The 19627-nt window shown below is 47.3% G+C and overlaps 1 protein-coding gene across 1 annotated transcript; it reads left to right on the top strand.

Annotated features, from left to right (window-relative positions):
* The first annotated feature begins 6743 nt into the window (after window positions 1-6743).
* NEUROG2 (neurogenin 2) lies at window positions 6744-9530 on the top strand. The gene is made up of 3 exons (XM_057547004.1): window positions 6744-6776; window positions 6905-7257; window positions 7635-9530. The coding sequence occupies exon 3, from the start codon at window positions 7636-7638 to the stop codon at window positions 8455-8457; it is 822 nt and encodes a 273-aa protein (XP_057402987.1). The 5' UTR covers window positions 6744-6776; window positions 6905-7257; window position 7635; the 3' UTR covers window positions 8458-9530.
* The last annotated feature ends 10097 nt before the right edge of the window (window positions 9531-19627 follow it).

Genomic DNA, 19627 nt, shown 5'->3' with positions numbered 1-19627 from the left:
GGCGCCCGGCACACAGCAGGCGCTTGCAGAAATATTCGGGGGCAATGAAAAAATGAATAAATCAGCTACGCGGGTTGACCCCGAATGGTTTGTGTCCTAAAGTATCCTTTTGGATCCGTGAAGAGAAAAGGTAGCCTCGCCCTCTCCCGACACACGGTTTTCCGGCATGTAACTTTCTCATTTTTCTGTCTCCTTATTTGAATGTAAGCTCTATGGGGGTGGGAGTGGTGTCTGTCTTGTGCATGGCATTGTTCCCAGGGGTTGGTACAGTGCTTGGCACACACTGGGTGCTCATTAAGTACATTTTGAAGGTAAAAGGGAGAGATGATTGAATGAATGCGCTAACGTAGAAGGATGATATCCTATTTCCCAAAGGAACAGATTTCAGAACTTTCTCTGCTAAAGATTCGAACTTATTTACCCCACCTCACCCTTTTAATTTATATCAACAAACAATAATTTCCAGAAGAGAATTCTGTGAGGTTATGTTTTTCCTTAGTGGGGAGAGGAGAGGGAAAATCGGCTTTCAGATCTTTATCCATTGCTTTGATTAAGTTTTGTGTTTTCCAGGTTCGGGACTGTCCGTGCAAGGAAGCAGGCTGCCAAATTTCCTTTCTCTCTGTCTAACTCCTTACATAAACCCCAAAGAGTTCTTTCACCAAATCATTAAATTCTACAGAGGTGGTCAAGCTCGCACTGCTTTTCATGAAACGGAGAAAGAAAAGGGTCCTTGAAGTTTAGAAGATGCCCAAGGAAAACTCCTTGAATGACATCAAAAGAATGAGTTTCCATAGCTGTTGAAGCACGAGGGCCGTGTATCCGCACAAAGAGGGACCGGGGCACCGGGACGGGCCCACCGCTCTGTCCCAGGACAATTGGGTCACTGAAATAGGGAATTAATTACCATTGGAGAGTGGGCAGCCCATTCACCGCTGGCTGAGTTTTATTAAACGCCAATATAAATAACAAAACAACTCTTGTGGCTGCACTATTCCTACACGCCAAAGGAAGGATTATGCTGGGGATTAACATCTTAAAGTCTATGAGACTTTCTGACTCAAGGCTCGGAGCTGGTAATCGTGTTTGTCTCCTGGTTCAGCGATTAGCGCTCTCTTTCTTGCACTTTCCCCTGGATAGCCAATGTCCCTTTTTGCAGGCACAGAGGGGTGGGGGGCTTCTCTCCCTAGTGGGCCCCCAGCCCCCCATTCACGCGCCGGCTGTTCTTTTCCCCTTACCTGAGGAAAACAATCAGAGAGCTGGCGGAGATTGGCAAAATCTCCTACAGTGATTTCTTTCCTTCGTGGGAAAGAAGAGGGGTGCTTGGGCAGCGGGTCGCGTAAGAAGCGAAGAGAGGCCTGCCAGGCGCTGCCTTTCCGGAGCGGGTGGGGAGAGGGTAGAGTCGACGCAGACGGAAGGGAGACTTTCGGCACCTGCCGGGCGGATTTCGCCGCCATCAAGACGACCTGTGCCTCAAGCTGGATTTCCTGAATGTTTGACTTGAGGCACCAAAGCACGTTATGCGGGTTTAGGGCAAGGGTCTCGGAATGGGGGTCCCGGGGGAGGGGTTACGATCTTCTCTGCCTCGCTTCTCCTCTTGTAGATTCTCCCGCCTCTCCCCAAATACGGAAGGGGGAGGGGCTGGCGCGCTGACATGACAGCGCAGCATCCTAGCTCGGACCTCTGCAGGACTAGATTGACAAATCCTCCCCGACAGCATCCGAGGGAAAATCGAGGATGAGACTGAGAAATCCGCACAGGGGTCCAGTACGAAGGTGGGGCATGAGTTTACATTGTTATTGCTCTTGGCTTCCTTGGCTCCCCAGAAGGGGACTGCCAAAAATTCCGAGCTCACTCTGGCTCCCAAGCACTCACCATCACCGGTAATGAACTCTGACAGGGTGAGGAGTCCTCTGCTGGGGATGGGGTGGGGGGTAGCTGATCTTTCCCACTCGGGCCTCCTCGGCGCTGGAAACTGTGTTTCTAGTCCGCGGCGAAGAACTAAAGCTCTTCAGGACTGGCTAACTTTTTCTCTCCCTCTTTCCGCCTTTCTGAGAGCTCACCAGGCAGATTAGGATTTAGGCTACAAAGCCACCCTTGGCAGATACGTCATCCGGTCCTTTTAGCAGAGCAGAGACCCTCCCTTCCCCTGCAGGCAGGGCGGTTTACTGTGAATTGGGGGACAGGCTTGCTGGGCGGGCAAACTTTTGCTCCTGCAACGCTCTGGGAAAGGAGCCCTTTTCTGCCGCCGCCCTCGCCCCATTCACCTGCAGCAGCAAGAGTATGGCGTGGGGACCATTTGTCCTCTCTGGCCACCTGTGAGGTCGAAGCGTGGAGGGCATGTGGCCTGTGGCTCCACAGCAACACCTACCCTAAACTTTGGGGCTTTTGGGTCGTCTCAAAGTTCAAACTTCTTAAAAACAACAAAGACTTTCTAAAGGTCTCCACCCCCTTCCCCCCTCCCCTTACGTCACTTTTCTCTCCCTACACGCACTCGGGCCCCCTTTCTTTTTAAGGCTTGGGGATGAGTTTAAATCATTGGGCTCCCATTTCTTGATAACTGCCTGCTTTGAGCTTTTGTTCCCTTAAAGTAGGACTGCACACTGAAAGAGGGGCTGAAGATGAACAGCTTGACCCTTTAGGACAGTTCACGCAATGGACAGGAGCAGCTCTCGGTCACCAAACTCCCTGACGCTATTCACGCGCTCTCCTCCCCCTTCGCATAACATTTCAGCCTCGTTTCATCTGGACAATCTTTTAGACCACACAAGTGCCTCTTGAATTTATTTAAGTTAAAAGAGTGTAAGAAGAGTCCAGCTAAGGATATTTGGCTTTGGTCACGTCTTTGCAAACCTGAGTACAAATCGAAATTGCCGCCTTTCAGCAAAACCGAGCAAAATGCTGAACATATAAAATTTTGCAACTGAGTGTGAACGGCTGATTTCTGGATTGCACTAGTAAGTTAATTGTTCTTGGTGTTCTTTTAAAAAACAATACTCTTCATGGTGGGAAATATTTCCAGAAATATTATCAAGAGTGATGTTTCTCTTGAAGGCTACAAGGGAAACACACAACCAAAATTCTTAAAATTCCATGATAATATAGAGGGTGACTTTTTTTTTAAACGCCTGTACTTTTTGCACAGTGATCTAACACACACCACTGCATATACCCAAAGAAGCCCTTATTTTAAAAATAAAGTTATATAAACTCCCTGATATCTTTCGATTTACATAGAGACTGATTTATGTCATGTGAATATGTACACAATATATAAGTTTCTTGGCATACTTTTTCTTTTTTTTTTTAAATAAATTTATTTATTTATTTTTGGCTGCATTGGGTCTTCGTTGCTGCGCGCGGGCTTTTCTCTAGTTGCGTCGAGAGGGGGCTACTTTTCTTTGAGGTGTGCGGGCTTCTCATTGTGGTGGCTTCTCCTGTTGTGGAGCACAGGCTCTAGGCGCATGGTCTTCAGTAGTTGTGGCACGGGGTTCCCCCTCGCGGGCTCTAGAGCGCAGGCTCAGTAGTTGTGGCGCAGGGGCTTAGTTGCTCCGTGGCATGTGGAATCTTCCCGGACCAGGGCTCGAATCCATGTCCCCCGCATTGGTGGGCGGATTCTTAACCACCGCGCCACCAGGGAAGTCCACTTTTTCTTTTTGAAAATAATTTCCTTTCCTGGAAATTTCCAGAATCAGAAATGTGCAATTCATCCTAATAATATTTTACTGTTACTACATATCTGTACAGGATACACTTAAATATGCACTATTAATTTCTCACAGACAATAAAGTTTGGATTTTGACAAAGAAAAGCATTCACCATTCCTGCGCACCATAAAAACATAAAGTCTTGGGAGAACATAAAAACTGGGGGGTCAGATATCCAAATACTGTTAAAAATCAACTAAAGAAAGCCATTGTGGGGTTGCTCTGGTTGTCCAGTGGTTAAGAATCCGCCTTCCAATGGGGAGGACACAGGTTCGATCCCTGGTCGGGGAACTAGGATCCCACATGCTGCGGGGTAACTAAGCCCGAGCGCTCTGGAGCCTAGAGCTAGAGAGAAACTTCTAGTTGAAGCTTCTTCAACTAGAGAGAAGCCCTCGCACCACAACGAAGAGCCCGGGTGCCACAGCTAAGACCTGATGCAGCCAAATAATTCATTAAGAAAAAAAAAGAAATCCATTGTGTTTTTCAGTAGCCCTAACCATTAGAACCAGCTTGATCTCAGTGTTTGTTTGGAGTTATAAAAGCTAATCAGGTCTTCCTGTAAGCCTCCACTTAACTGGATTCTGATTCTATTCTTCCCCCCAATATATTTTATCATAAAATCAACCCAGTACTTTCTAGCTTAACCAAAAATTTAAGACCTGTCCAAAGAAGCATGTTTCTATGATGCTAAAGTAAACTTTCTTTTGTTTCTATTACATTAATCTATTGGTTTGTCTTTCTTTGCAGGCAACTCCTTCCATGAGACGTAGATATCTAAAGATTGACACTCCATAATATCTCCCATCATTCCAGTATTTGTTTTTAGCAGTCTGATCATTTCCTCAGAACCTAGCTTTCTCATCCTCTGTTTCTTTTAAAATTAACACAAAAATCCTGCATCCACTCCCATGTGTCCCTTCAATTTTTTACCTTGGCTAGCCAAGACATTAGAGGGTTTTCTTTTAGGAGGGCTGTAAAGAGTATTTACTTGTTTGGTATCAGTGATCATCACCTATAAAATAATGCTAATGTGTGCATGCAACCATGGTAAGCACTTCTGCTATCTTTCTAGTACTACTGACACATCTTTCGCTTGGTCAAACTTTTACGAAGTTCTTATTCTGCAGGTTCATGATACAGAGACAGAGACCCAAAGAAGTGTGAGAGAGGCAAATGCTGTATTCTGGAGACACTGAACATTTCTCTTCTTTCTTTTTTAATATCTGTATTTCTGCCTTATGAAATTAATCTGTTCTAAAAGGATTGAGGAGGGAACTGGGGAAATAATTCTTTTAAATTTAGGGAGTTTGTTTTTAAAGTGGAGGAGACGCAAAGCACAAATATCAACCAGCAAGGTGAAAATCGTGGCAGTTTTCAAATAAATTCAGGACAGAAGGAAGTCTGGAGGTTGGGTAGCTGCAGCGGGTAACAGTCTCTTTCATGGGATTCTAATTTTCATTTTCTTTACTTTGTGCCTTCCAGGCCGGCTCATGATCTCCCTGCAGGAAACATTAAGCAAATTGAAACCACTCCAAAACACTTTCATCATCCTCTTCTCTGAAATACAACTTGTTTCCAATTCCTACAATTCGAATGAGACAGAGACCACAGACAATATCCTTTTGCTCCGGCCACTTTTCAAATCCTAACATTCCAACTGTGCCTTGCTGAAACTTAAATCTGCAAAAGGGACTCCTCTCCAATCGACTGGAGTCCAGATCCATCCCCGCTACTCATGCACCATCTAACACTCGGCCCAGCACACACTTCTGGGGGCTCTGGTTCTAAAAAGTCAGCCACTTCGACAAGAGGGTGGGCGTGAGCGTGAGGAGGAGGAGGAGGACGCAGGGAGGGCTGTTGAGCAATTCAGAACTAGTTCCCTTCGAGGTCCACTAGCCCTCCAGCTCTTTTTTTCCTATTGAAAAGCCGGCAGAATCGGGAGGACGGGCCCCATGTCCCTACAACGCCCCCCAGCGCGGAGCAGAGGTCATGGAGATGTCAACGCAGCCCATTCGCTGGAGGGAGCTGCAAGTCGGCCGCTCTTCCCCCTGCCCTCCACGCAGGAAGCCTCTTTGCTGTCCCGCCCCGCCATAAACTGGGGTTAACCCTAACGCCCCCCACCCCCAGCAAACCAAAAACCTATACCCGTGCTCGGAGCCTCAGTGTGTCACACGTAAAATGAGGAGGTCCCTTTTCGTTCTCATATGTGAGTGCTTTCATTCTCACATCCCCTAAAAGCCTATCAGCTGCTCCCCTATTCTATCTGCCCTGGCAGGAGACGCCCCTATGAATCCTCCAATCTCCTCTCTCTTCATCCTCCCACGTCAGTCCTTCTGGAACCTAAACACGCTTGCCCACCAAGTGCCCACAGCTCGTCATCCATATCCCATTCCTCCTTTAACCAAATGAAAGCGTTTTTAAATAGTTTACTATTTGGTACAGCTCCTAAGAAGCTTTGCCAAGAGACGTCCGGCAGCACCAAAGGGCTAACTGCTTTCCCTGGGATTCTGACCCCCATTAACTAATTCCTCGGATCCCGACGTCCGGGAGCTCGGAGGCCGGGCAGCGCCCGTTGCGGTGCGCGCGCGCGCGCGTCGGGGCGGGGGTGGGGTGCAGCCGCAAGGACCCGGGCGGGGGCGGTCGCCTTGGTCTCCCCACCGGCCCCCGGCGCCCCCGGCCCCTAATGAGCCGCTGAAAGGAAGCGGGCTCCGGTGCGCGTGGCTCGCAGGCCTCCCGGAGTCCCGGGCGCCCTGATTGGCCAGCTGCGCCTCGCGACCTCCATTCATTAATAAATTAGCGGCACGCTCCAGCCGAGCGCGAGCCACCAATCACAATGGGCAGCGGCGGCGACAACAGCCGCAGCTTGAGCCGGTGCAGCCGCCACCGCTTCAGCACTCCGACCGCAGCCTCGAGCTCCGGCAGGAGCTTTAGAACCATTTTATGCTGATTAGATAAAGGGGGAGAAGAGAGGCGGGGGCGATGGGAGGAGGAGGATGGATGGCAGGGCCAGGGGAGGGGGGAAGTGGGTGAAGAAAGAGAAAGAAATGAATGATGATAATGCAATGAAAAGAGTAAGCCGGGGAGGGAAAAGCGGGGGAGAAGGGGGGCCGGCACAGGGGGAGGAGGCGGCGGCGGCCGCGGATGGGGGGAGATGGGGGCCCCGGGGGCAGATCTGATTGTTTTCTTGGTGGTATATAAGGGGTTTTAAGGAGAGTCGTGTGCCAGACACGCAGCCACTGAACCACAAGCAGCTTCGCTTTAACTGGAGTGCCTGGGAGTCGCGTGCCAGGAGCCGCACGGCCGGGGACTGACTGACAGACAGACACGCACCACCAGCACAACACACGAGACCCGGGCGGGTCGCCGCGGCCGCCGGGGCTCTTGGCAAACTCGCACGACGGAGAGGTCCCCCGCGGAGCCGCGCCGCAGTAGCGCCAGGCCCGCTGCTTCCAAGGCGGCAGAAGGGGCAGCACTGCGCTCCGGGCTGCTCGGAGAATCGCAGCACACGCCAAAGTAATAGCGACGCCGAGGCACATTTAGAGAGCGAACCAAGTAAGTATCCGCGCGGCGGCTTCCAACTTGGAAGGGTGTTTCCCTCACTCCGCCCCACCACGCCCGAACGCCCTTCGCTCGCGCTGAATCTTTGTCACGGGGGCCGCAGCCCTTTCCGGGGCGGGAACACAGCCGTCAGGGCGGCCCGTAGAGTTCGGGACTCAGCTGGCTGGCGACGGGGTCACAACAAGGGGCGCTCCTGAGCTTGGGGAGCACTGGAGGGGTTTCCTCCCCAATTTACCTTCCTCCTTGGCGCCGTTCCGAGGGGGTCTTCTCGGGTGCGCGCAGCAGTACATCCCGGTGACACCAAAAACATGCCTCTGCTTCTATCCTGACACCTCGTTTGGTTCTTTCTCCCTCTCTGCTCTCTTCTCCAGGATGTTCGTCAAATCTGAGACCTTGGAGTTGAAGGAGGAAGAGGACGTGCTGGTGCTGCTCGGCTCGGCCTCCCCCGCCTCGGCGGCTCTCACCCCCCTATCTTCCAGCGCCGACGAGGAGGAAGAGGAGGAGCTGGGCGCGTCGGGCGGGGCGCGTCGGCAGCGTGGGGCCGGAGCCGGGGCCGGGGCGCGGGCTGGCTCGCCGGGAGGGGCCGAGGGCTGCCGGCCAGCGCGGCTGCTGGGTCTGGTGCACGAGTGCAAGCGGCGCCCCTCCAGGGCGCGGGCCGTTTCTCGCGGAGCCAAGACGGCCGAGACGGTGCAGCGCATCAAGAAGACCCGTAGATTGAAGGCCAACAACCGCGAGCGCAACCGCATGCATAACCTCAACGCGGCGCTGGACGCGCTGCGTGAGGTGCTCCCCACGTTCCCCGAGGACGCCAAGCTCACCAAGATCGAGACCCTGCGTTTCGCCCATAACTACATATGGGCGCTCACCGAGACACTGCGCCTGGCTGACCACTGCGGCGGCGGCGGCGGCGGCGGCCTGCCGGGGGCGCTCTTCTCCGAGGCCGTCTTGCTGAGCCCCGGAGGCTCTAGTGCCGCCCTGGGCAACAGCGGAGATAGCCCTTCGCCTGCCTCCACGTGGAGCTGCACGAACAGCCCCGCGCCGTCTTCCTCCGCCTCCTCCAACTCCACCTCTCCCTACAGCTGCACTTTATCTCCTGCCAGCCCGGCGGGTTCAGACATGGACTATTGGCAGTCCCCACCTCCCGACAAGCACCGCTACGCACCTCACCTGCCCATAGTCAGGGACTGTATATAGAGCCGCCATCTCTGCTACCCACGCCAGGCCTTAGCGGCTACCCTTTCCTGTCCCCGTTCAAGCCCTCCTCCCACCTCTCTCCTGACCCCGCTTTCCATGCCCCAGAAACCATCTCACTGCTCAGAGCAGGTGTAGACGTTATGATTCCTCGGTTGTTTGTTGCCTTCCTTGGCGAAGGGCTTCCTTCATTCAGACGGGCTCTCTAATTTATTGGTGTGATGGAGCTTATTGTCAGAGAGGATGGTTTGGGGGGCACTTCTTAAAGCGAAAAAGATGCTGGGAAGAGATGAAGGTGGCATGCCTAAAGAGTTTGCAGAGCGGACTGACGCTCCTCCCCTCTCTCGGTGCAGTGCGTGTGAATCTCCCAGGGGGAATGCAACTGGTTCCTGTGATCTCTTCACCTTTGCTTCTATGTAGAGATGTTAATGTCGAGTAGAAAGAAATGTATCTTAGCATCTGAATGATTTTACCGGTAATAATATTATCCACAGATTTGCAATGGCTGGCATCTGCTTTATTCCCAGTGCTGTCTGCGGGCTGTGGGAATTTCACCTGTCAAACCAAACTTTCCCTCTCTGATGTGCACTTTGTTCTGTTTCCCAGATTCGTCACAATGCCTATTGTCCCGCCCTTCTCTTTCCTTTTTCTTCTCCATTTTGCCATCTGTCTCTTATGATTTATAAGGGGGAAAACGTTGTTTTGTTAGAGGGCCAGGTTAGAAGTCATTGTATAATTTGTAGACTTTGTAATGATTGAATGCAAGCGTGGAAATTTAGGCTGAACTCTCTATCAAAAGGAGAAATGTGGAGGAAAAGGGAAAAATCAGGAGGGAGGATTGCTTCATGTATTATTTATCTCGACCTTTTAGGGGAGAAGGAACTCCCCCATTCTTTCAAGAGATTAAAAATAAATCAACAGGCTGAAAACCTAAGCAGTCACGGAGCATTATCAGGATCAGCCACACACGTGTTTCCTTCTATTTATTATAAAGAAAAATTTCATGAGAAAAGTATGTATTTTTTGTATATTCTACAGAGTTTATTCTAGTATGTATTTACGTCTTGGAAGAACAAGAAAATTGTTCTTGTGATTAAACTATAAATAAAATATCTAATTTTCATAGTTTTTGTGTGTTGTATTACAATTTTTTCCTGCTTATGTGGCTTTTAGAAGAATGAGTTGCATTTTTCTGAAATTCTCCCAATATCAAATTGAGTAGAGTACTTGTATTTTTTTGTCAATGTTTGTGTAGAGATTTCACTGACACATAAGGTCTAAGCAATCACAGGAAGCTGAATTATATTCGAGACACTAACATTGATATAAAAGTGTAACTCTCAATACAGACAAAACTTAGTCTTTAAGAAATCAATTTCGGAGCAAACAAGATTAGTAAAAAAATAAAAAGGGGGGGGGAGCATTTACGATAATGTTATTTTGATAATTAATAATTATTTTAATTAATGATAAGTCATGATAAGTGCCAATGTTCAGAAACCTTGATTTTAAAGAACAGTGAAGTTGAAATTTCTCGGTGGAGTATGTAGAAATTTGATTCTTACACTTCACTTCTTTGAGCTTCAGTTATCATCTGTGAACTAAAGGGATTGGACAGTGATCTCTAAGGGCCCCTTCCAGCTCTAACATCTGTGACGTAACTGAGAATAAATTTGTTATTGGAAGCTGATTTCATATTAGCCAATCCAATCTTTGTTAAAGTAGTTTACACAACTTCTTCAAAGAAAAAGCAAAAATGGTTTCCTAATCTCCAGGGTACATAACTCTGTAACTTGGACCTCAATCTCCAAAGCAGAAATCAGTGACCTTTGGCCTTGGGTCAAAGATGACCAAGTGAAGGTTGACCACATTCTAGGTTTAAGCCCCTTAGGGAAGGGTGTCCAGGACAACACAAGCTAAAAAAAGATCATGTCAGTAAAGAAATGTTGGTTGTTCACTGTCTCCCCCACCCTCATGAACTTCATATCTGCTTCTGGTTTGAGCCAAATCCTCCACTCCTCTGCATAAAGCAATGATAACTCTACTCAGATGTCTATCTGAAACTGCTCTTCCTCTCCATCCATATGGAAAATATTAAGTGTTTAATATCTCAATAACTCCATTTTTAATAAAAGGAAGAACCAACCCAGGGTTTGTCTGGCTTTCATCTCTGGATGTAAGGGAGACCTGTTGGAAAACCCCTTCTAGTTTAAAGATTGTGTTATTCTTAGCCACTCGATTATCTGATATGAGGAGAAAGTGATTTTTCTCATACATTCACCTTTATGTTTTAGTGTTTAAAAAGCCAAGCCAGCAAGCAAAGCAATCATAGTATGAGAGTTTTAAAAATCACGGTTTTAATGACAAATAACTGTTAATTTAGTGATGATGATGATTTTATGGTGATTATAGGCTTCTTTTGGAAACCTGCCAAGCAAACAGGTTCATGACACAAGTCTGGGGAGGTAAATTTTCAGGTGCAGGTACTCAGGAAACCTCAGCTGGTGAGGGGATCCTATAAACATGTGGCGACCCTAAGAGCTTATTTGGAGAGGCACAGATGGGGAGAGGGTTCAAGAGTCACAGTTCTGAGGAATGGGAATACGCCGAATGACTTAACCTGCGACCTAGTTGAATCGAGCAGCCACCTCTGCACAGTTTCTCCAGGACCAGAGACCCGTTCAGCAAGAGCCTGCAGGTCCTCTTACACACCAGCATCACGTCATATACGGCAGGAATTCCGTCTCCCATCTGTGATCTACACTCGGCCTTTTCCTCCGCTATCTACAGCAGACCTTATTTGACACTAAATAGGTGCAATTATTTTTTATGGCGTCTAATCACTTTTAGTGGTTAAGAACGATGTTCTTTCTGCCTCACTTCGCGCTGGGAGTTCTCCTCCCCACCCACTGCAACCTCCGCAGCCTGTGGGTTGAGGCCCAGTCGTCCTCTCCCGTCCCCTGTAGGGATGAGAGTTACAGGTCGAAGCTTCGGCGGCAGGGAATGTAGTCGCTCTTCGATTTTACCCGTTCGCCTCCCGCCCTGTGACCAGCTTGGTCTGTCTGCACCAAGCAGGTTCGTGGGCCGCTGAGCCCAGCCATGCTATTTCTGGAGCTCTCTGCTGAGAGCCGTTTCAAGCAAGGCCATGAAGATGTTGTTCTGATGACAGTCCCACACCGCAAAAGCTGCCAGACCTTTCCAGCTCCAGGGGCGCGGTGGCGTGTTTACCTAAGCGCGGAGAGGTGCGAGGGTTGGTCCTGGCCTGGGTGGATTTCTGCTTCGGCGCCGCCAGGCTCCGGGCATTGATTGTATTTACTTGTTCTGAAGTGCCCAGGACTTAGGGCTGATTTTCCTTCACCAGATCTAAGACAAATCCATCTGAGGGCGAACAAGGAGAAAACGGAGAAGCCGAGAGGTGGGCCGCCAGGCGAGGCGGGGACGAGAGGAGCACTGGGGCTCCCGGAGCCCCCAGCACCTGGGCAGGAGCCGGGTTGGCTCCCTCCCGGGCACAGCCCTGCGGGCCCGGCGGGGACGCGGGCTTCGGAAGGCCCCGGGCGGCCTTGGCCGGGAGGGAGCGAGGGTCCTGCTACCCGCGGAGCGCATCTAGGCCCAGGGCCCGCTTCTGCGGCGCCCACCCTCCGGCCCGGGTCGCCTGGGCGCCCGGCTGCGGCGGGGCCGAATCTGAGGCAGAGGCAGGGATTTGCGAGCCGCCGCCGCCGCCCGCCGCGTGCACCCCCTGCATCGCACAGCCTTGGGCAGGTTGTGACTTCTGGGCCTCGACACCTGGAACCCGTTAAAAGCGCCTCCTCCTCACGCCCGGCCTCGGTCTCTTCCCCCACCCCCAGGCTCTCGGGTCCCAGGCGAGCTTTGAATGTATTAATTAAATAAAGCAGGCAGCCCTTGAATCGCGCCAACGCAGGGCGCTCTCGGGAGCGTGAAAGTCCTGGCCTCCGAATCCGCAAAAGAAAAATGTGTGAAAAGAGAATTAGTGAAATTAGGTTAGACCAATAAAACGTGAGGGCTCCAGCACCCCCCTTCCCGCTCCCCCAGCCTGGGGCTAGAAGGGCTATCTGGTCTGATCTATTGTTTCCCGCCCTGGCAGGGGGTTCATTGTTTGATAAATAATTCCCCCTCCATTTTATTCTTTTAAAAAAAAAGGGGGTATTTGCATAATCACTGCTTTGATGTGGCCAGAAATCGGAGGCTTGGTCTCCCCAAGTCTGCTATTGGTAGCGAAGCAACAAAGCTCGATCCAGATCTTTCACTTCGCTGGCAGCGTGTGGGGGCAGATTGTCAGAAACGGCTGCGTTAAGCTGCTGCCTCCTTTTAAAAAAGGATCCACTTTAATGATTAAACCTAAGGAATGTCCCCAAAGGGGGAAGGCGGTGAAGGACGAGAGTTCTCAGCCCCCTCCACCTCCCTCTGTCCTCCAGGGTTCATTGTTCTCGGCAGTCTCTTTTCCAAAGCCCTTGCGGGCGTGCGCCTCGCTTGGGGCCTCCCCACGTGGCTCGCAGTGGGCACCCGCCGGGGTCCGCCGGGGCCGAGGTCTGCAGGAGCGGTCCTCCTCGCCCCCCACCTGTTTTTCCTTTCCCAGTTTGGTTTACCCAGCCTGGGTGGGGTTCGTCTTATGGAGGACGCCGAAGTGAGCTGCTCTTTGGTCCCCGAGTGGAAACGAGGCGGGTGGGGAGGGCCCCTGGGAACGCAAGATGGGGGCAGTTTCAGATGGTCCCCGACGGGAGAGAGGAGCAAAGAAATTCAGTCATCCGGAAAGCGGATCGAGAAAGCCAGTGTGGCCGGAGCTATTATATCCCTGCAAGGTGGTGGGAGTCGGAAGATGGAGAGTGGGAAAGAGTCCTGATGGTGTGTGCGCTACGATAAATGACTTTTTTTTTTTTTTCTTTCCTCTTGGTGCCGGGGTCGCAGGAGGAGGGAAGGCGGTGTGAGTTCTCTGCTTTCATCTCTGCTTTCTCTCTCACCCAGCTTCTCCAAACCCTCAAGCGCGAAGGGGGAAAAGTCAACTTGGATTATTGACTAGGAACGCTACGTGAAAGGCTGGGGCTTCCTGGGCAACCCGCCAGCCGCCAGCTCTGCGCTCCAGCCTGGGTAGGTCTCACCTGTGGGAGAAACGCTCAGCCTCCTCGGGCCCTAAGCCCAGGATTCCGGGAAGGCGGGGGCGGGGAGACGCAGGCGGGAACGAAGGGGGATCCGCGAAGCACCTGCGCGACCGGGGTCCCATTCCTCTCCCGAGCCCCCGCACCTCACCAAGCTGGACCCCGGGCCATTCTTCAAGTGTCCCACCAGCTTTTGGACTCAGAGCTTCAACAGTTGTTTAGCTCATTGTAAATTCTCTTTTTACTTATCTTTCCTTTTTACTTTTCAAGGCTGTAATTGTATAAGCAATCGTTTTTCTTCATAACAAGTTTCTCACAAAAGTCATACTTCTTACGAAATAGAAGGACTTGGGATTCAAGATTTTTTCCCAATGCAAGCATACTTTTAATTTTGTTTGGACTTTGGCAATAGCCCCGTAGAGTCATGTTACCTGGTAGACACTGTAGGGTATACTGAATTCCAGAGATGTAAGAAATCAAAAGGCAAAAAGTTAGAGTTATTTCAAAGGACACAGCTCCAAGAGAGGCTGTTTGGACTGTAGCTGGTCTTTCAAAGATTCAAAAACAAGTGTATATCTTCTCTGATCTTGTTGAATTGTAGAACAGACTGTGCCACCAGTATTTTTCTTCATTCATCCTTACCTTCTAATGATTCCATTACCACCTTCTCCTTGATTCTCTTCACTCCGGGACCTGGAGGCATACCTGGAGACATTAAACAACGAAGCAAAGAACCAGAATCTTTCACCTATCTTATTTGATCTAGAAACAATTAAGTAAAAGTACTGAAGTCCATGTTATATGGAAACAGGAACCTTCAAAATAAGCAGAGAAAGCTGGGGGCTGGTTTCCAGGGTAGCAGCTTGCAATAAAGCCTAATTCCTTGTGACAAAGAGGTCATCTTCCTTTTCACATGTGTTTATGATCCTTTTGTGCATTGTATTTTGGCATAAAAGCTTCTATGCTCTGTCAGGCCTCCACAGGCAGCTCTATGACTCTCAAGGGGGTTTATTGCCTCTTTGGTATAAGAATAGCAGAAAGAAGCCAAACTAGTGCCAGTGTGACAAAAGACAACCCCATGGGCTTGCCATTGCTTTCTTTCTGTAACATAAATTTTGCTATGCATTGAAATAATTTAAAAATGAGGGATTCTGGGATAACTTTGATTTTGTGCTTTTTCTTCATACCTTTCATATATATTGAAACACTACATGCAAACATGTACAAGAAGATTGATTCATTGTGAGGATATGATCAATTTTTTTTTTTTTTGCCTTACTTTCCAGATAATTTTGGAAAAGAAATCAAATGAGGTAAAACCTTTGAAACTGTATGGAGAAAAGTCTAACCATAAACTTTAGATAACTATTATATTAATTCATTAATACTTTCTTTCATTTCACAGTGCCTAGAACATGATCAAAAATGTTTTTTTCTGAATCAAACCTATCTGAACTAATATCTTCCTTAACTCAAAATTGCCATGGCAGCAGCTTGAAATAGACAAAGAAGAAAACATAATTTTGCTGGTGGCGCACTAAAGCAACTCAAAAGTTTTGAGTTCAAATCCAGTGTTTCTCTTGAATTAGAAGGAAATGATTTCACGATATCTGCACGACATGGGCACTGCACAGGCAAGCCTTGCCAATAGAGCTCTTGATGGCTTTGCAAAAGAAGTTCTTATCATTTTCAGCAGACCTAGGAGAGTCTATATGACATCTTTAGTCTGGGAAGAATCAGAAAGAGTGTAGTGAAAACTGAGTTTTATTTTTCTGTGAGCAAATAATTTAAAAGGGGTTTCAGTTCCACTTGAGTAAAACTGTTCTGGAATCTTAAGACCATTCTGCTCTCCTACATTGGGGAGACTTGTCTAGACTTCCTAGAGTTTTTTTCAGAGCAAAATGGTTCTGAGCTACATAAGATGAAACTGAACTGATGAAGGCACTGGCCAGAGTACTTCCCTCACCTTCACATTACTCTGAATCTCTCAGATACTCATGTCTTCGATAACAACATGTATAAGATGGTAATGGTGGTAACACATTACAAAGCAGGCTGGAGCAAATCCCTTTGGGGGCAACTACTGGTCATAGCTCTCCAGATAATTGCTAGTTCTATCTCTTTCCACCAAAAAGACACCAAAATTCAATGGTTCCCTTTTCCTACCCCAGCAAAACAAGTGATGTTACAAGATCTTTCGTAAGGGACTAAAAGGAGAATATTCATAAATGTTAGGCTTCTCAACTTTTTGGTATTCATGACACACTTTAGAATTTTGATAGCATATTTGAAGGGATTGGGAGTCTCCAAATAACATTAAACAAGGTAGCTATGATTACACCACACAGTATCTTCACTGTCTCACAGAATCTGTAACAGTCACAACCGTCAGCCACTGCCCTTCATCATTGTATCACTGTTTGAGTATTACTATTTCTTGTCCCGATAGCACCTCCCATATACACTAGGCAATATTCCTGCATGTTTCAGGAAACAGAATTTCATTGGTACTATCTTTATCCTACTCTGGAACTCTTATTCAAAGCCTGTGACTTCATTTCATTCCACCTGGACAAAATCCTGCTGCTGGATACTGTGGAGGACATTTCTAGTCTCCATGAATATCGGATGTTCTAACCCTATTGGGCATGCTCAGGCCCCTTACAATAGGGTGGTGCTCCATCTCTGGTCTCTATCTTCCTCTTCTCGTGAGAGGGTGAGGCCAACATATCAAAGCTGTTTGGGCTTCTGAGTGATCATATAAAGAGTAGTGGTTCTTGTGAGTCACCTCAACTCACAGTGGATGTTACATGAGGGAGAAAAAAACTTGTGAGTTGAAAGCCAGGAAGATTTGAAGGTTGTTACTGCATCATAAAAACCCACTTTGATCAATATGGAAGTATATTTATTTGAAGACTATATAACTTATTTGTAGCAAAAAAAAAAAAGTCTGTAAAACTTGGTGGCTCACCTCTGAATAGTTTGAAGATTCTGTTATAAAAGACAATTTTATTTTTATTTTTGGCCATACAAGAAAGCTTTATGCCTCAATGTCTACAGCCATTCTTAGAGTGGTTTTTAAAAATCATCTTAACCATTTTTAACTGTACAGTTTAGTAGTTTTAAGTATATTTGCAGTGTTGTGCAACCAATCTCCAGAATGTTTTCATCTTGCAAAACTGTAACTCTACACCCATCAAACAACAGCTCCCATTTCTCCTCCCTTCCAACCTCTGGAAACCAATATTCTTCTTTCTGTTCCTATGAATTTGACTACTTTACATACCTTATGTAATAAAAGCTATTTTTATTTTTAAAGCATATAGTGTCACTGTCCTCATTTTCTCTATTATAATAAACTTTATTTCTCCATACTGCTAATGTAGAAGCATGTATGAAGTTCTGTCATTCACGACACATAACCTTTCTGCTATCTTGTGGGAAATAATAATATGCAGCTGTACTCTCCTTTGTATAGTGTTACTGATTGACTGAAGGCAGTTTTGCAGGAGGGCACCCATTATCTGAAGACATCTATTCTTGAGAGAGCCCTGCACACAATTATGTGTTTGCCCCCATCCTATCCAGAAAGCGACTGAGGTGCTTGCATAGGTTCTGGAGGCTAGTTTGAAGAGTAGATTGATTCCTGGGGCGCTATGGATAAAACTCATTGTGATAATGTTATTTGATCCTGTTGTACCCAAGCCTGTAAGGGGACAGTAAAGATAAATTACACATTTGGCCGAAGTACTATAATCAGCTTATTAACTTAGAATATGTGATGAGGCTTTTCATTTTGGGGAAGCCAGAGCACTGGATTGAGTCAAGAGGCTGAATTTGTGGTGAGGGTCCTTTTTGTTACTGATTGGCTGTGTGACCATGAGTAAGTCTCTCAGCCTGATAAGCCTGATAAGACTAGATATTTCCAAAGTCTTTTCTAGTTCTGATTTTCAAAGTTTTTATAAAATACTATAGGTTTGTTTTTAGAAACACTTTTGGACAAACCCTACCTGTTTTATGTTGATACGTGTATTTTCAGGAGACATATCTTCAGAAGAAGAGCTGTGTTGATTTTCAAAAATAGATGAAGACACAAAATTTTAAGTTGCCTTTTATAACTGTGTCTTTAAAAATGGAAACTGGAGGATGGAGAAAGGCAACTGAAACGTCCCTCAAGCTAGGCTAATATTTAACACCGACATCTAAGACTTGGCTTGCACTTTGAATCCAATCTTGTTTTTTATTCAGCGCTTGCATTGAACAGAAAAAGTCAATCATTTTAGGTATGGAAGAAGAGCAAAGCTTTAAAAAAGATTCTCTCTTTCAAGCTGCCTCTGAGCAGAGGATGACTATTTTTTTTATTCAGAGACATATTTCTTCATCTACCTCCTTTCTCCCTCATCTTTAAAGGTATATCTTGATTTGGGCATCATGGATCTACAAACACATCACACAAGTAATTTAAAATTGTTCTTCTTGGGGGGAAAACAGATTAAGTCTCAGCTCCCCATGAATAGCTCTGCTCTCTCCTTTTTAATAAAGAAGAGTTAGACTGGACCAGTGCCGATGGCATATTTACCTTCATGAGCTAAAAAAAAAAAAAAAAAAGAAAAGAAAAAGAAAAAAAGTTAATTACTGCTCGGAGCAAGTTAGTCTGGCTGTCCTGAGCTGTCTTTTATTAGTTGTCCCCTTCATTAATTTCCCTCACTGGATTTGCTGCTAATAGCTGCCTGGTCCCAGTCAGCTCAAAGCCGCATCTGTGCCATTGAGCAGAAAAGTAGGAGCCTGGCCAAAGGGGGATGGAGATGGCGTGAGGGAGACGCTATTTACAAATCAACTCTTATTAACATGATGGTCTGGTTTGCTGAAGAGGGGAGAGGGTGGGCCTCAGAGCAGAGAGCTGTAGAGCAGAGGAGAGGTAGTGAAAGCTGAAGGAACCAGCCCCAAGCATGGCAGTTTGGATTTTTACTTCATTCCTTATGAACTAGAGTTCTCCTAGCTTCACCTTAGATTAATGTCAATACTTGTTTTCCAAAGGCTGGATGAAGTATACTACTCTGTCACTGAACTTCATGAAAAGCAATAAAAGTATGGATCTTTTAGTAAGGAGGTTTGCTCTTCCCTTACGATGCAGAGACTTTGAGAGATCCAAGTCAACAAATGGCCTTTTTCCTTTATAAGTTTATACCTTATTTTTAGATATTAATTCAATTGGAGACAGTGTATTGAATACATGATACATGTATGATTTGTTTATTCTTGTCCACTTGTGTACATTGCTTTGGAAAGGTCAAACCATCTTTATTTTCCTCACACTTATCACCAACAGGTATAAGATCTTACTAAGTTATCTTGTTACCGTAAGCTCCAGGAGGAAGTGTGTGTGCACGTGCACGCACGCCTGTTCTCGTTCTCCAGCGTCTGTAACAGGGCCTCCCATACAGTAGGAGCTCAGCAAGTATTTGTGGAGTTAACGCTGACGAATGAGGAATTTTTTTAATAGACAAAGAACAATCAGTCCTAAATTCCTATTTCTATGCATACTCAATTAAGAAACATCTCAAAGCTCTCCCCCGTTTTTATTTATTTATTTAATTTATTTGGCTGCGTCGGGTCTTAGCTGCAGCACGTGGGCTCTTCCTTGTAGCGCGCCGGCTTCTCTCTAGTATTGGTGCTCCCGCTCCAGAGTGCTCGGGCTGGGTAGTTGTGGAGCGTGGGCTTAGCTGCCCCATGGCATGTGGGATCTTAGTTCCCCTACCAGGGATCGAACTCACATGCCCTGCATTGGAAGGCGGATTCTCAACCACTGGGCCACCAGGGAAGTCCCAAAACTTTTTTTAAATAAATTTTTTTCTTTTTGATGTGGACCATCTTTTAAAGTCTTTTTTGAATTTGTTACAATATATATTTTTTTAAGTCTTTACTGAAGTTGTTACAATATTACTTCTTATTCTGTTTTGGTTTTTTGGCTGCGAGGCACGTGGGATCTTAGCTCCCCGACCAGGGATTGAACCCTCACCGTCTGCATTGGAAGGCGAAGTCTTAACCACTGGACCACCAGG

The sequence above is a fragment of the Balaenoptera acutorostrata genome, chromosome 5, assembly GCF_949987535.1.
Source record: "Balaenoptera acutorostrata chromosome 5, mBalAcu1.1, whole genome shotgun sequence".
In the NCBI taxonomy this organism is placed as follows: domain Eukaryota; kingdom Metazoa; phylum Chordata; class Mammalia; order Artiodactyla; family Balaenopteridae; genus Balaenoptera; species Balaenoptera acutorostrata.
The sequence above is the reverse complement of the archived record's forward strand: the minus strand, read 5'-3'. Positions and strand labels throughout refer to the sequence as shown.